At 35.8% G+C, this 16,604-nt stretch overlaps 1 protein-coding gene across 11 annotated transcripts in view; it reads right to left on the bottom strand.

Annotated features, from left to right (window-relative positions):
• Positions 1–16,604, bottom strand: part of Cdh12 (cadherin 12) — a 1,149,544-nt gene that overhangs the window by 237,320 nt on the left and 895,620 nt on the right. For all 11 annotated transcript variants that reach the window (XM_011245344.3, XM_011245342.3, XM_011245345.3 and 8 more), the window contains one exon: positions 2,085–2,379. In XM_011245344.3, the coding sequence (XP_011243646.1) occupies positions 2,085–2,379 (295 nt within the window). The remainder of the gene's footprint in view (positions 1–2,084; positions 2,380–16,604) is intronic.

Raw genomic sequence — 16,604 nt, 5'->3', positions numbered from 1 at the left:
ATATTTAAAAACAGAAAATCCAGGACAGCAAAACTGTTCCTGTACAATACAAGAACTGCTGGAGGTATAACCATCCCTGATTTCATGCTGTACTGCAGAGCAACTGTAATAAAAACCACATGGTATTGGGAAAAATCCAGACAGGTTGATCAATGGAATTGAATTGAAGATGCTATAATAAAGCCACACACCTATGGACACTTGATTTTTTACAAAGAAGCCAAAAATATAAAACAGGAAAAAAAAGTGTATCTTCAATAAATGGTGCTGGCCTAAATGGCTGTCTTCATGTAGAAGAATGAAAAAGATCTAACTCCATTACCCTGCACAAAACTCAAGTCTGAGGTGGATCAAAGACCTTCCACTTTTATGTTGAGATATTTGTAGTTTAGATATACTAAATCTGGTAGAAGAAAAAGTGGAGAATAGCCTTGAGTGCAATGGCACGGGAGACAAGTGAACAAAACTCCTACAACTCAGATATAACGATTAATAATTAACAATTGGGACCTCATGAAACTGTAAAACTTCTGTACGATATAGGACATAATCAATCGGACAAAATACTGCATATATAATGCGAAAAGTTTGACACCAACCCTCTAGCAGACAGAAGGATGACATCTAAAACACATGAAGAACTCAAGAAATTAGACATCAACACATCAAATAATCCAATTTAAAATAGAGTATGAATGTAAATATAGAATTCTAGACAGATAAATCTTTAATAGCTGGGAATCATTTAAAGAAATGTTTAACATCCTTAGTTATCAGGTAAATGCAAATGAAGACTCTGAGATTCCTTCTTACACCTTTCACTTTAGTTAGGAAAAAAAATCAGAAAGATGTTCTATCATATCATAAGGACACTTGATCAACTATGTTCATAGCAGCTTTATTTATAATAACTACAATCAAGAAACAAGCAGATGTCTGTCAACTGAAGAATGAATAAATAAATTATCCATGGGGAGTAGTTTTCATTGTAGATGGGAGATTATCCTGATTACAAAATGTTCAGGGATAAAGTTGGAGCAGAAACTGAGAGAAAGGTCAGCCAGTGACTGGCCCTACTTGAAACCCATGACGTAAGAGGGAGACCCTCCCCTGCTACTGTTAATGATATTATCCTGTACTTACAGACTGTACATAACAGTCATGCAAGAGGCCTCACCCAGCAAGTGATGGAAATGAATGCAAAGCACCACAGCCAACAATTAAGCAGAGCTTGGGAGTCTTGTGCGAGAAGGGGAGGAAGGTTTGAGGGAGCCAGAGGTGTCAAGGACAACACAAAAAAACTACGGAATCAACCAATGCGGATACATACAGGCTCGTGGAGTCTGAAACACTACCTAGAGAGCATGCATGAACCTCTGCCCCCTACACATATGTAACAGTTATGCATCTTGGACATCATGTGAGTCCCCATACAGTATGAAAAGGAACTCTCATTGATTCTCCAGCCCGTATCTGGATCCTTTTTCCTTAACTATGCTGTCCTGTCTAATTTCAATAGGAGAATATGCAGGTAGTCCTACTATAACAACCAACCATGGTTGGTTGTTACTCATATGAAGCCTCCACTTTTCTGAAGAGAAAGGAAGATAGAATGAGGAGAGAGGAAGTGAGAGAATTGGATAGGGAGGAGAAGACAGGGAGGAGTCTGTGGTTCGAATATAGAGTAAATTAATTAGTGAATGGATGAAAAAGAAACCACAGAAAAATGAAAATACCTCTTTTTTTGGCCCATTGCTGATCCTACTGTAATGCATTACTTAATACTTTAATTTGAGCTAAGAATTACTATATAGTTTTCAGCGGTATTTGGTATATAGTTATCTCCATCATTGATTGAATAATATATGGTTATTTCAAGTAAATCAATAAATTAGGAAATAATAAAAAGGCACATATTCTAATGTCTGTATTCTAGAAAGAGGAAACAGTTTCTAGAGCATATTAACATTTTATAAATGAACAATATTGATATCTTATAAATAAGATATCTACACCAAAATGTACCAAGAAAATGCAGTCTGTTGGTTAATAGCATCTGATAGAAATTTGATTTGTGTACTCACCCACAGGAGACATTTCTGGAACACTAGCAACATAAGGTCCATCCAAAAACTTTGGTTCATTGTCATTAATATCCTGCACTTTAATGATGAACTCTGATTCAGGCTCCAGTGGCTTCCTGGTTTCTATGTCCACTGCCTGAGCACGAAGAGTGTAGAAAGGTTTTTCTTCTCTATCCAGGCTTCTTATTGCATGAATGTCTCCTGTAGTTTCATCAATTGTAAAAACAGTGCCAGCACCATCTCCGGAGAGCGTGTATTTAACAGTGCCCTCTCCTTTATCCAAGTCCGAATGCAGCTGAGAAACAGAGAGACAATTTATTTATCAGATAAATTAAATTACTACTTAATAGTCTCTTATCTAATATCGACACCTTCCTGGTTATTGAGATTTTCAATGTGGATGGCTGGATAATTCAGAATGCACCCTTAACTCCTCAGCCATCTTGTCTATCCCTTTAACATATGTTCTTATAAATTATGTTATTTTGTTTCAATCATTATTTAAAATATTTTATACTGCTTCTTTGAGAATAGATGTTTGCTTATTCTCCAAGTTTACATAAGAATCTATTTCAATCAATACACCATTTAGAGAGAAGAACTTTAAACTTTAATAGTAACTGTAATCATTATTGTGTTTGCCATAAAATATATATATACAGGTGTTGTTCTATGAGAAAATATTTTGTTACAATGATGTTGGTTTTATTAATGGTTCAACACAGAAGATAGGATTGACATCATTTTCAGTTATAACATTCTTTATACTTAGCCTTGTGCGAATTGGCATTAAAAGATATCACTGCAAAATGGAGTTAAAAATGTCATCTCTGGTTACATGTTTAAACATCAAATTAAACAGTTTGGTTTAGTTTCAGTATAACACCATTCAAAATGTTATTAAGATGAAATCATTCTTGTTTTGAATTTGCATTTACATCTAAATTTTCCCTGAAGTGTATTTGCTGTAGAATATAATGTAATGTGAATTTTTGAATGGTTGAGGAAAATATTAAAAGAAATAGGAAAACGAGAACGTCTACAATTTGGATTATCCTTTAAAAGTTTCTATGCACTGCATTTCAGCATAAGAGGAATTGCCGAGAATGATGGGATAAAGGTTTTTATTTTTTTCCATTTTTTTAACTGCTATAAAGCATGGGGAATTTGAAGCATAAAATCAAGCTGTAGAAAAATGTTCTTTGAACTTATGAATTTCAAATCACAATTGTCAGGCACACTATTAAAGATATTCAGTGCGCTGGGTATTACTTTCACTTTCAAATTTATGTTAAGGTATAAGACAGGCAAAGGCTCAATGCAATAGGGATGGTCTTATGAGCCATAACCAGTTTGCAATGGCTTAAAGGATATGTGCAGATATTTTGAGAACTGAGTGAAAAATCTTAATTGGGTTTTCACAGTTTGATTCAAGTAAAGTTACAAAAAGAAAATTCTGTATCATTTGATTAAAGTCAAAACTGTTTGCTTTTCAAACTGACTTAAGGATATGTAAGCTGATGTGCTGTCAGCCCCATCAGAATCCAGATTAAATGCAGAGGCTGCTACCCCCTCCTCTCGTGTCCATCTTTAACCTTCTGACTTAAAATATCTAGTCTCACAAAGACTAAATGATCAGAAGCAAACATTTTTTTTTTAAATGCTAAGGCAGTTAGTTAGAAATACATTGCTAAATGCACAACTCATTTTAGTGGTGAACTACATGGTGGTGTCTTTTAAAGCTGTTTGCTGTTACTTTGGGTCTAATGAATGTTTTGCGTACATAAAGAATGTGTACCACATATGCTTCCGATTTCCAGAGATGTGAGAAGAGGACATCACTCTCCTCTTAGTGACTGAGAGTTATGAGTCCTTAAATGGATTCTAGAAACTGAACCCTGGTTCTCTGAAAACCACCAAGTAATGTGAAACCCTGAGTGTCTGTCCAGCCTCAGCACAGCAAAATGTAGAAAGATATCAAAGTCACTGCATAGGCTTCTCAGATTATCTGCTGATGGACAGTGGTATCCTGGTGACCAAAAGAGGTATAGGTTTTAAACAGCATCAAATTACCCAATATCTAGTTTATCAATATATATGAAAATTAATATAATAGCTTCTTGAATATTGAAAAATCTAACTAATTAAATAACATATCACAGTTTTAACAGAAAATTACACATCATAAGATTAAACCCTGTGTTTTTACTCAATGACAACTTTTAAAAACATACTTTCTATTTTTAAAGGATAGGGTTTCACTGTGTTGTCCTGGCTGGTCTAGAACTTGCTTTGTAGACCAGGCTAGCCTTAGAGTGACAGAGACCCATCAGAGCCAACTGCCCAAGTGCTGAGATTTGAGAAGTGAATCATTATAGCAGTCTAATTCTTTATAGATTGATTATATAAATACAGAAACATGGAAAGTAAAAATGGCAAAGCAAATTATATTGTTCTGCAAATGTAATCATATATTTATTTCTCTGTGTAGCTATACTTGGTTTAAAAAAAAAAAGCAAAGAAAACACTGGGTAGACATTTTCCAATCACTAAACCCATAATCTTTTCTCCATATCATTTGAGGTCCTCAAATTGTGTTTTTTAGTGCCAAGTGGTAGTGGCTCATGTCTTTAATCTCATGACATGGAAGGCAGAGGCAGACGGATATCTGTGAATTCCACACCACTTTGGTCTACAGAGCAAGTTTCATAACAGACAGGGTCACATGGAGAAACCCAGTCTCAAATTTTACATACAAAACACACACACACATAAACGCACACATATATATACATACATATACATCATGTACATATATACATGCTTTACAATTCTGCCTTGTATTCATATACTGAAATTGGTAGAGTCAAAAGCATTGACAAATTTCTCATAAATGATATGTAGAATATATGTCGAGTGAGTGTGCATTTGTGTGTTTTCTTCTGTTTATTTCTTTAAAATAAATAGTAACTGAAAAGATGGAAAATGTGGCATTTTATGAGACTTAGAAAATGTTGAACGTTCAGTGTTTCCAGCAATGGATCTCCATAGATAAAACTGATTTCTCCAGTTCTCTGGTGATGCAATTGAAGCTCAGTTTATGGCATGTGGCTAATTTTGTGTCTCATTTCCATAAGAACTGAAGGCGCCTTTCCTCCTCTTTGGATGGTGTAAATTGTTAAAAATATAATACTACATCACTTCATGTAGTTGTCTAAAATACCACATGCAGAAATTATTAATTACATAAAAATCACAAATAATAAAAACTAAGTGCTATATTTGTGTCTTATGCCAAGCATTAAAAATAAGGTTTCTCTGAGTAGGTGCAGACTGAAACCGCCAACTCTAATAAGATCACCCTTTAGTATTGACACTTAAAATAAAATCTCCCCGGAAAGAGTCCCATAAATGATGGATGCAGAAATAGGCACTGTCCAGATAGTTGTTTTGTAGAAGCAGTGGTGTTATTTTCTGATGTGTTCCAAGTCATCTCAGATGGTGCGTGAAAATGAGATGCCAAGAGAGGCTTAAAAAAAGATGCTGAGGCCTAGGTTCAGTGTGGAAGCAAATCTTGAATTTCAGTGCTTAAAAGTTGGAGAAAGCTAATCTAAAGTTAAATGTTTACCAGCCTATCTCTGAATGTGGTTTGCAACTGCTGCATTAAAAGGCAGCTCGTTTGTATTTTCTGTGAGTTGAAAAGTGCACATCAAATGGAAAAAGCGTTTATATAAATATACACAGCAGTGACTTTTATTTTCATTTGCCATTTACCAGGACACATTTAATAGACATGCCGACAGGGAGGCAGTTGGAGGAGAACTATCTGATTTTAGAAAGGTAGTTTTTCCTATGAAAATGAAAGAAAACTTGTACCACTATTGTTTCACGTGTAAAAATTTCGATTTACACATGAATGTGCTAGATAAACATATTACAGACATGTTATCAAATTAAATTTAGCCATTTAGTATAAAATACTTATTTTTTATGGTGTGTGTGAGTGTATATGTGTGTTTGTGTATGTATGTATATGTGTGTACGTGTGTGTGTGTGTGTGTATTTGTGTGTGTGTATGAGTGTGTGTAAGCTCATTCATGACATGGTTCTTAGGTGAGGAAAAGAACCGCAGATTTCAGTGCATTTCAATCAGAGACTCTTTGTGATTTACTTGTGCCTAGTAAGACAGACTTTATATGCCAACCATGCAGGAGTTTTCCTGTTTCTGTCATCTCCTTTGAGTGTTGCAATTACAGGCACAGATTTATATCTCGTGCTGTTTAAGTGGGTTTGATGGTTTGTTTGTTATTTGTTTCTTTTTCCAGACATGGGCTTTCAGGCTTGCCCAGTAAGTGTTTTACATCTTTTCACATTTTCCCCATATCAAAACGTGCTTGCATTGTATGCCCTAAGCCCTGGAAGCAGGCATGCTTGTCCAAGAGAGATGGAGAGAAATGAGTATAGCTCTTAGGTGACAAAGAGGATAGTTGTCTTGAGAAAGGAATAGCAGAAGATTGAAGCAAACATTTACAAAGAACTTTGACACAAACTGTCTAATATGCCTTTTTCCTTTTATATGTTTTTAAATCATAAAATGTTTAAAAATATAATTTACGTATTCTGTAAAATTGTTCGTGATCTGTAAATAATTTCTAGGTTCCAAATACATTTCAACAATTTATTAATTTTCAGTAGGATACCTTTCACATGGTATCTCTTTACAGCAATAGAACAGTGACTAAGACAGCACTTGGTACCAGGTTCTGGGTTATTACTGTGAAAAGCTTGACCATGTGAAGATGTGGGGACCTTGTACAAAAGTGATTGCACGGTTCAGCTTCAGATAGGGTTTAATGAGCCGTTCAATGAGAATTGGGACAGACAGTAGTACAGAGAATGCGTAATTTATGATGACGCAACTCAAGAGGCTTCAGAGAAGAGTGTTAGTAAGTGCCCTAGACACCACTCTTTTGATATTTTGACAAAGAATGTGGCTGCTTTTTGGCCCTGCTCTGAAAATACGCTTGAGGCTAAATGAAAGAGTTTGGATTATTGGTCTTGACAGGAGAGACCTCAAGACAGCCTGATTACATATGTGTTCTGTGTGGTTATTATTGTTCACATCAATGCAAATCTATAAGGAAAAGGAACAAGCTAGGCAAAGTCGAATAAAAAATTTATAGTTTGATGAAAAGAGGGTCAGCAAAAAAATGTGTTGTTCAAGCCAAGTTCTGTGCTCAAGGAGAGAAAATATTTACAGGAAAACCTGACGTAAAATGGAATAAAGGTGACCTTGGTGCAAGATCCTAACCAGTTGTAATTGCAGCCTGTCCAGAGGAATGAATGAGGAGCTTAAACGCTGAAGAAAACCATCAAAATAGCTGATGCAAATGTAACTGAAAGGAGAGTCCAGGCTCTGTCCCCATCAGGCAGTAGAACTTAGCAGTTTTGGCCACTTGGTTCTGCCTTAGTGTCAAGGACATGAGAAAGGAGTAGTACACTCTCCACCTACAGTTAAGAAAGGTCACTGTGGCCAGGTAAGTGTCAGAAGTGCTTTTGCATGATACCCAGAGAAATCATTGCTTGCCAATGTGAAGGTGAAGCCTGGTTTATGCTGGATACCCCACAGTACTGGAGATGTCAGAGATGTGGGATAACTAAAAAGAATATTGGCAGACATGGTGTGGAAAGAGCTCAGAGACTGCAGTGTGTTGTAGACAACAAAGCTGAAAAGAGTTGGAGATATGAGGAACATTTTAACAGTAGGCTTAGTTACAGAATTTGGAGTTTTTGCGGCTGCCTTCTGTCCTGATTTAATTCTATATTTCCACACTAAGATACAGTTTCTCCCTTTGGAATGGTAACGTATATTCTGTCCTATTGTATGTTGAAGTATGTGATCTCATTTTTTTTAAATTTTAATTTTATAGGGGGCTAGAGTAAAGAGGTTGCCTTGAGTCTCAGAAGAGCCTTTGAACTTTGGAGGTGTGAATAGTATTGAGACTAAAAGACACTGGGGATATTTGAAGGTGGACTAAACAAATTTTTGAATTATGACAAGGCTATGAGTCTATATAAGTCATGAGCTCTAACATGGTGGTTTAATATGAATAGCTCACATAGGTTCATATATCTGAATGTTTATTCACAAGGGAGTTGCACTATTTAAAATGATTACAAGGATTAGTGGCCTTATTGGAGGAAATGTGTCACTGGTATGGACTTAGATGGCTCCTACTCTGCCCACTGATCACGGTATGGATCTCACATACTTTTCCATAACCGTGGCTTCCTGGATATTGCCTTGTTTCCTGCCATGATGTTAATGGGCTAAACCTCTGAAACAAAGCAAGCCCCTAACTGAATGCTTTCTTCATGTATTGGGGTGAGAGTAGAACTGAAGCCCTGAGGGCCACCAGAAAGAATGGAAACAGGAAAACCTTGGGAGGGAGGAGGTGGGGGGATCCTCTAGGATGTACCAGAGACCTGGGAGGTGAAAGACTCTCAGGACCCAAAGAGAGGGACCTTAAATGAAATGCCCTTCAGTGGGGAGAGGGAACTTCTAGAGTCCATATACAGTAGAAAGACAGGGTATCAAGTGGAGGAATGAAGTTGCCATCTAACAGTCAAAATCTCTGACCCAGAATTGTTCCTGTCTGAAAGAACTGGAGGGACAAAAACTGAGAAAAGACAGATGGAAAGGAGGTCCTGGGACAGGCCCAAACTAGGATCCAGCTCAAGGGGAGGCTCCAAGACCTGACAATATTACTGATGCTATGGTGTGCTTACTGACAGAAGTATCATGACTGACCTCCTAGAGGCCCAACAATCAGCTGAAAGAGTCAGATGCAGATACTTGCAACCAATGGACAGAAGCAGGGGCACCTGTGGTTAAATTAAAAAAGGCTGAAAGAAGCTGAGGAGGAGGGCCACCCCATACAAAGACTAGCAGTGTCAACTAACCTGGACCCCTGAGATCTCTCAGACACTGAGCCACCAACCAGGCAGCATACATGTGCTGGTCTTAGGCCCCTGACACATAGACAGCAGAGGACTGCCTGGTCTGGCCCCAGTGAGAGAAGAAGCACCTAACCCTGGAGAGCCTTGAGGCCCCAAGGAGAGGGGAGGTCTGGTAGGGTGGGATGGAGGGTGGGGTGGGGGTGGAGGGTGGGGACATCCTCTTGGAGACAGGGGAGGAAGAATGGGCTGAGGAGCAGAGGGCAGACCTGGAAGGGAATAATGACTGGATTGTAAAAAGTGATTAAATAATAATAATATGAATGTAAATTAGAAGAGTTATCTTAGTCATGATGTCTCTTGGAATATCAATTATTTACTATATTTTTTCAGAATTACCAAAAAATACACCACAGGCTTTATTTACTCTTTCATAATTTTTAAATATCCCCATTAAAATTCATCCCTTTATTTTATAGAAAACATATTTTATTGCTTTTCGTTGTTAGTGCACAGGCTCTCCCCAGATTTTTATTCCTTCCATGTTTTTTTTTTTTTTTTTCTACTCTGGAATGTGTATCATTACTGCTGATAAATTTGGCTTTCTCCAAATCATAATAACGGAAAGTTCTGTTTATATTTAAATATCAGTGACTTAACTTGGAGTTTTGAATTTGTGAGTTGAATTTACTGACTAGCTTTGCTAACTTTGTTAACTCTTATTTTATGTTGAATGAAAACACAACTAATTATGTCTTTTTATTCGAGATATGTGACTGGAGATGACAAACACTATGGAGTTAGATGCATTACCATTCTTTTATAGATTATTTACCATTCATTTTAATCCAGTGCTTTCTTCATTGCTGATAGGTTATATATACCTATATTATATTACTTTTTAAGTATGTAAGAGAAACTATATATTCAGACTGTCTTTGCATTTTACCCAAAATATCTTATTCCCAAATTTTAGATTTTGTTTTTTTCCCCATTTTCTCCCAACTTGCTTGAACAAGTTCAATGCAAAGTAGTTTATTCATAGTCTTTGAACTTTCCCAGAGCATTCCATTTATTTAACTATTCGAAATTTCAAAGAATAGGCTGTCCTCTCTTCTGCCAATACACCTGTCTAAGCAGAATTATTTATGAGTTTGTACTTTTAGTCTCTTATTATAAATTTCATATGGTCACAAGAGTTTTAAGGCAGAATAGCATTTTCTTTTGTTAAAATTGATTTAAATAAAAATCACAGCAACTGGCAAACAGATTAAGAGGAAGAGCAAAACCTTATAATTTGATTTTTTGTTAAAATTATTAGCATTTCATTGTATTTGCTTACTATGAATAAATAATTTGAAATAAATATAATATCATAGTCATTCCCTATCTAATTTAAACACAGATCTTGAAATTGAAGTATTTCCCCCGTTGTAAACAGAACTATATACTATTTCAAGAAAATTAATTAAATTGCCTAACTCCATATAACAACAATCTATGCACAGTATACGCATTTTTCTGCCTATCCTTTGCTTCTTTATTTTCCTTCCCATTGAAGCAGAACAAGTTCAAACATCTCGTTAGAATTTTTCTCTTGGTTTCTTTTAGGTGAAAAAAGAGACATACTTAAATCTACTTATTTGTCATTATATTTCCAAGGAAATAGATCCTCTCTCAAAAACCTATTGATGTGTCTCTTAGGTGTTATATAACATATTGTTTCTTCTGATTAAAATAACTATTGATTTAAAAAGACAGACTCTATACACCTTGCTTTAATTGATATGTAGGTCTGTATTACATCACATCATACATCCCTGGGGTTTGAGGTATAGCTCAGTGGAGGGCAGAAAGCAAAGACTCATCTGACAGTCTTATCTGTACACATGAATTAGAGTTAAGGCAAAAGTTTCCACTGTAGTGTGCACTCAAGTTGTTTTGAGGTAAAATGTATCTTTTACCATGGAAATGTTCTTTACAGTGTTTGTTAGTCTACTGTTTTAAGATCTAAAGCAGCAGTTTAGTGGCTTCATTCACATGGCTGACCCATACAGATTAACCTATTTAAAATAAGCATTACACAAATTATCAACATGTCTCAGGTTGAAAATGTTTAATTGGGTACAAAGGACTCTTTTTTTTCTTGATAAGTTTTTAAAATATTAAATCTATCTTTAATCCTATTTGCTCCAAATCATGGTGCCTCAAAAACAAATGTGCTTAACATAGAGTTGACACAAAATTGACGACGAGACTCAGTGACGTTCAATAATCATACCCAAGTAAAACTGTAATGCAAATATTTGTATATGAAGGTCTTGAATGCCCAAGAACATTTGCCATTCCATGACACTCTGGTCTCTTGAGAGGACTCACCTCTTGCTAGCTTGCTTTTAGTGACCTGAACTAGCAGAATATTGCTTTGTAATGTTTCGAATTCCTTTCAACAGCCCAGTGTGAGCTGAAAGCTCCCCTATCTGGGTAACACACCAAGAGCTATTTATCATCTGGAAATATTTCACCTTCTATTTAAGAAAATAGAGATCTGTTTCAAAAGGTTCACACTCCCCCAGGATATGCTAATGAAGAACAAAGAAGACCAAGACAATTTATATTGCTCTGGAGTAACAAAGGCTGATATTCAAACCTGTATTGTGCATCTTGGTGTTGAAAAGACAAAAATGAAACACACACACTCACACACACACACACAAACACACACACATCTTGCTTCCCAGTGTTTCCTTCAGTGTCTTCCCCTTGAATATTGAATGCATGTCACAACAGCCTGTTTTATTAGGTTATCACATTCTACAACTTTAATTAATTGGGAGTATATTTTTGTCTGTTCATGATGTCATAATACATTGATATACAGTTTTGCAAAAATTAGGTCAATGGATTATTGCAAAGGTTTTGATGGGAAAATTGAGAAGCAGATTAGATAATTTTCCTTCTACATGTATAATGTTATAAAATATCTTTGCACATCTTCATTCTCAATGATCAACCATTCATAAGAGACAAAATATTTTTCATTAAATAGTAATAGAATTTCTGCTGTGGTTGAATGAATGTTTGTATTATTTAAATCAATGGAGGTAATAACACTTCAGTGCATTAGATAAAACAAGGATGGTTAATTCTGAATGTAAAGTACATAATTTTGACGAAATAATAACTCATTATTCCACACAGGTGTAATTTTAAATGCATTACTACTAACTACTATTTAATCATGTTTGTAGTTTCCAGACTAATCCTTTAAAATGTTTTAAATTGCATTTATTTGTGTTTATTTGGGGGTTGTGCACACTGTGCTATGCATTTGGAAGTCGCTCTGCTTCCAACAAGCAGGGACTGGGGTTCAAACACGCAGGTCCTCAAACTGGGGGACAAGTGTTTCCTGACACTTAGTCTTTTTTTTTTTTTTTTTCTTTTTGGTTTTTCGAGACAGGGTTTCTCTGTGTAGCCCTAGTTGTCCTGGAACTCACTTTGTAGACCAGGCTGGCCTTGAACTCAGAAATCTGCCTGCCTCTGCCTACCGAGTGCTGGGATTAAAGGTGTGCATGACCACTTCCGTCTCGACACTTAGTCTTTATATAAATGTATGACTGTTACATAAGATTTACTTATTAAGCTATTCACATGATATCAACACAAATAAGGTAACAAAAACTTCTAAACTAAACTATATGTGCAACCTAACTCTTCAAAGGCACGCAGGAAAATGAAATTCTTTGCTTGTACATTTGGTACAGATGTCGCCACTTATTAAAAACTACAAATAAAAAATGTGAATTTTATTATGCATCAATATGAGTAATACTCTAAAATAAAATCCTTATATATGGTTGGCACTACTGAAAACCTTATAATTTAATAATAAACAAAAATATAAGGAAAAGTGATTTCAAGAAAATTTAAAAATATTAAAATAACAACTGATTTTTATTTTAGATCAAATGCCCAATCCTTTAAGTAAGTAGGTTCATGGTATTCTCTACCTGTTCACCAATTCTTAGCAAAATATTTAAAATATACTTTTTTAAAGATTGAAGCAAGGAGACGCCAAGGTCCAAATCACCATGTGAAGGAGACAAAGAAATCACAATCAGACCTTGAGGGTCCAGAACTGAAACTGTTGGTCTGCTTCCTTTATTCCTGAAGGTCTGACTCAGGTGACAGGATCTTGTTTTTCACTTTTGATTTTATTTATCATGTGTGTGAGTGTGCCTGTGTGCCTTTGTGTGTCTTGTGTGTGCCCATAAGTGTGTATATGTGTGCTTATATGTGTTTATGCATGTGTGTGTTCATATGTATGTGTTCATGTGTGTGTGTGTGTGTGTGTGTGTGTGTGTGTGTGTGTGTGTGTTTGACACATAGTGTTTGTGAAGGCCACAGGAGAATCTTGTGGGTAGGTTCTTCACTTGCATATTCACATGTGTTCCTGCTATTGAATTCAGTCATCAGGCTTATGCAGCAAGCATCTTTCCAAGTTCAGCCAAGGGAAGGAAACATAGATTTACTGTGTTGATTGTTTACTGACCCTGGACAGTGGGGATAAATATCTACTTGCTCTGAGTCACGTCCTTTAACCTTTTAAATGGTATAATGAAGTTGTCTTTCCTTCCTTCCTTCCTTCCTTCCTTCCTTCCTTCCTTCCTTCCTTCCTTCCTTCCCTCCTCCCTTCATTTTCTTGCTTTTGTCTTTATTTTTGCTTTGCTAGGGAGTAAACTCAGTGTTTCATGTATAAGGAACAAACTCTCTACAAAGTTTCAACCAAAGTCCTTTTGAGGGACTAATTTAATTAATGTGATTACTTTTCTTCTTAAGCTTACTTGGAAGGAAACTGTACCTGAAATGTGTGTACACCACAAAGAAAGGATGGGCTGTGTGTGAGCTCTATGTAATCTGGAATCATTTCTCAGCTTGCTCTTCAAGGAGGCCTAGCAATACTTCACAGTGCGCTGGAAACACTACTCCCCGCAGTTGACATGCTAATTAACAGGAGGTTAAAAAATTGCCTGCACAAAATTCTTTGCAACAAACAGCATCAATAATCATCTGAAGGGAGTTAGATGCAAATACACTTTACTGAAGAATAGAGTTGAAATTAGTTTGCTATGTTTGTTTCTGGAGAAGCCAAAGAAACATACAGGGTGAAGTGAATTTTTTCTGTATAAGAAAAAGCCTCCCCATTCCCTTAAAGCCCCAAGACAGGTTATTAGGTTATGAGAATATGTTCATAGCTATGTAGATATGCATGCAGTAGGTCAGGGATCACCAAACACTTAGGATAAGAACAATGGTGGGATGTTACGCAGACTTCAAATGGTTCAATAAATATATCTGAAGATGGAAAGTGAAGACTTAGAGAAAGACGAAAGATGCTTATATGTCATTGAGAGAAATGATAAAAAAAAAAAAAGCAGGAAGAGGATTAAAAAGAACATAAAACAAGATTAACGGAAGGAGGGAGAAAGGGGACAGAGGAATGAGGGAGGATTGTGGAGGAAGAAAACAAATCCTGTTTAGTCACCATTTGCATGTTGGGTATTTAACTTGGGTCCCCACAAAAATCAGCCAGAGCTCTTAATAGTGAGTCATCTTTCAAGCTCCAGTATTTCCTTTTGTTATGTTCACATTTATCTGGGTTTACAGACCTATTTCCTAATCAATAGAGAGATTTATTACCTTCCTGAATGTATGAATTCTCTTTCCAGAATCAAGGTCTCAGACTAGAAAAGACAATGCCCTTTTCTATCATCTTCATCTTTGGCATCTCCCTGAGTTTATATTTGGAATTTTCAAATTAGTTCTTTGTCACTATGCTGATATGATATGACTTTAAGGGGGAGACGTGAACAAAGCAAAGTTTATCTTGCTACCTGATATTATACATCCCATATAGTTATCCCTACATATTAGTGCTACAAGAATACCAACCATCAAAAGGTGGTGTCTCTCTTGTATTTCAGTGATTTAAAGAAGAAAATGAAGATCAAGGGTCAAAGGCTAGCCACTTTTATATTGTATGTATGAAGCAAGTTTATGCTACTCAAGAGAATGTCTTATAAAACAAAGACAAACACAAAAACATTTTACTGGAAATGAAACCATTGAGTAATGCTCTTAGTTCAAATTGTTTGACAATTAAATGTTTATGTATGAATATCAAGTCATCTTGAGTGTACTCGCACACACACATACACACATAAGCAACATGTATGTACCATGTGAATGCCTGTCACCTGAAGAGGATAGACACAAGAGGGAATTAGATTCCCTGGACCTAATTATTGGTTATAGTTACATAACCTTTAGGAATATCTATAAGTTATAGAAATTATAGGATGTTCTAAACTGCCTTGTAACTACTGTAGATTAAAATCCTGGGTCCTGCAAGAGCATTCAGTGTGCTCTTTATCACTGAACCATCTCTCTAATTGAGGTTCTTCCTTACGGTGCTCTGACATTTAAGTTTGGGTTTTCTTTTCAATGCTCTGAGCTCCATCATGTTGTGACCACATCTTACAACTTGTGTTTTCAGCAGATTAAATATGATAGCTCTTTAATAACATGCTTGGTAATGTCTTAATACTTTATATATTTAAAAGGAATTAAAACATTTACTAATAGTTATCAAATCAAAGTTTGGTTTGCCCTTTTGTTTGTTAGTTTGTTTTAGTGTGTAGTAAGGGCAAACCGTTAAATGATCTAAAGTCCATGTTAATGTACTATAAATATTTGATGATCAAACCCCTTAATCCCTCATTTATTTGGTGTTACTGTAAATTAATAGTTCTTATAAGAGTGCAATTATTTATATTTTAGTATGTGAGAAAACTACCATTAATTTGACTTCATAAATTGTTTCTTTTCTTTTTGACTCCTACATATGCCAAATTTCATGATATTTATATCTGTTTATGCTAATGTACAGCGATGGTTTAAAAGAATTCTAATGGGTGTCAAATAATTATAGAAATCCCTACCAAGCTCTTCCCTTTAGCGTGGTAATTTTATATTGGCTTTATATATTTGAAAGCACTTTAATACTCACAGTAATCCTATTAGTGCCACTGTGCTGCTATCATGCTTGCTTTGTTGATGTGAAAATCAGAGCCTGAGCCTGCTAACTTGGCTCAGTACACACAGGCAGCAGGAAGCGGAGCAGAGACTCAAGTCAGAACACCTAATCCCCTGTGTGTTTCTGATGAATGCTAAACTCAAATCAAGTCCCATTTAATTCAGAGCTCTAATGCCTTGTGTTTTAAAAACATTTTAATGTTGTTTGGTTTGAGAATTGAAAAATAACTTAGAAAGGAAAAAAAGAAAAAAAAAGAAAAACAACTAAACCTCAGCAGAGCCGAGTTTTTGGTCAGAAAATTGGCAATACGTGTAAATTACCCATGATTTGTATGTTTGACATCAGTTTATTTACACAGCTAGATTTGTATTATTGAGAATGAATAGCATAAATAGTTTCATTCAAAAACACTTTGGGCTGTCTATTGTAATTGTGCTGTTAAACATAGACTAGAGAATATGAATTAC

Source organism: Mus musculus, chromosome 15 (assembly GCF_000001635.26).
Source record: "Mus musculus strain C57BL/6J chromosome 15, GRCm38.p6 C57BL/6J".
Lineage (NCBI taxonomy): Eukaryota > Metazoa > Chordata > Mammalia > Rodentia > Muridae > Mus > Mus musculus.
The sequence above is the reverse complement of the archived record's forward strand: the minus strand, read 5'-3'. Positions and strand labels throughout refer to the sequence as shown.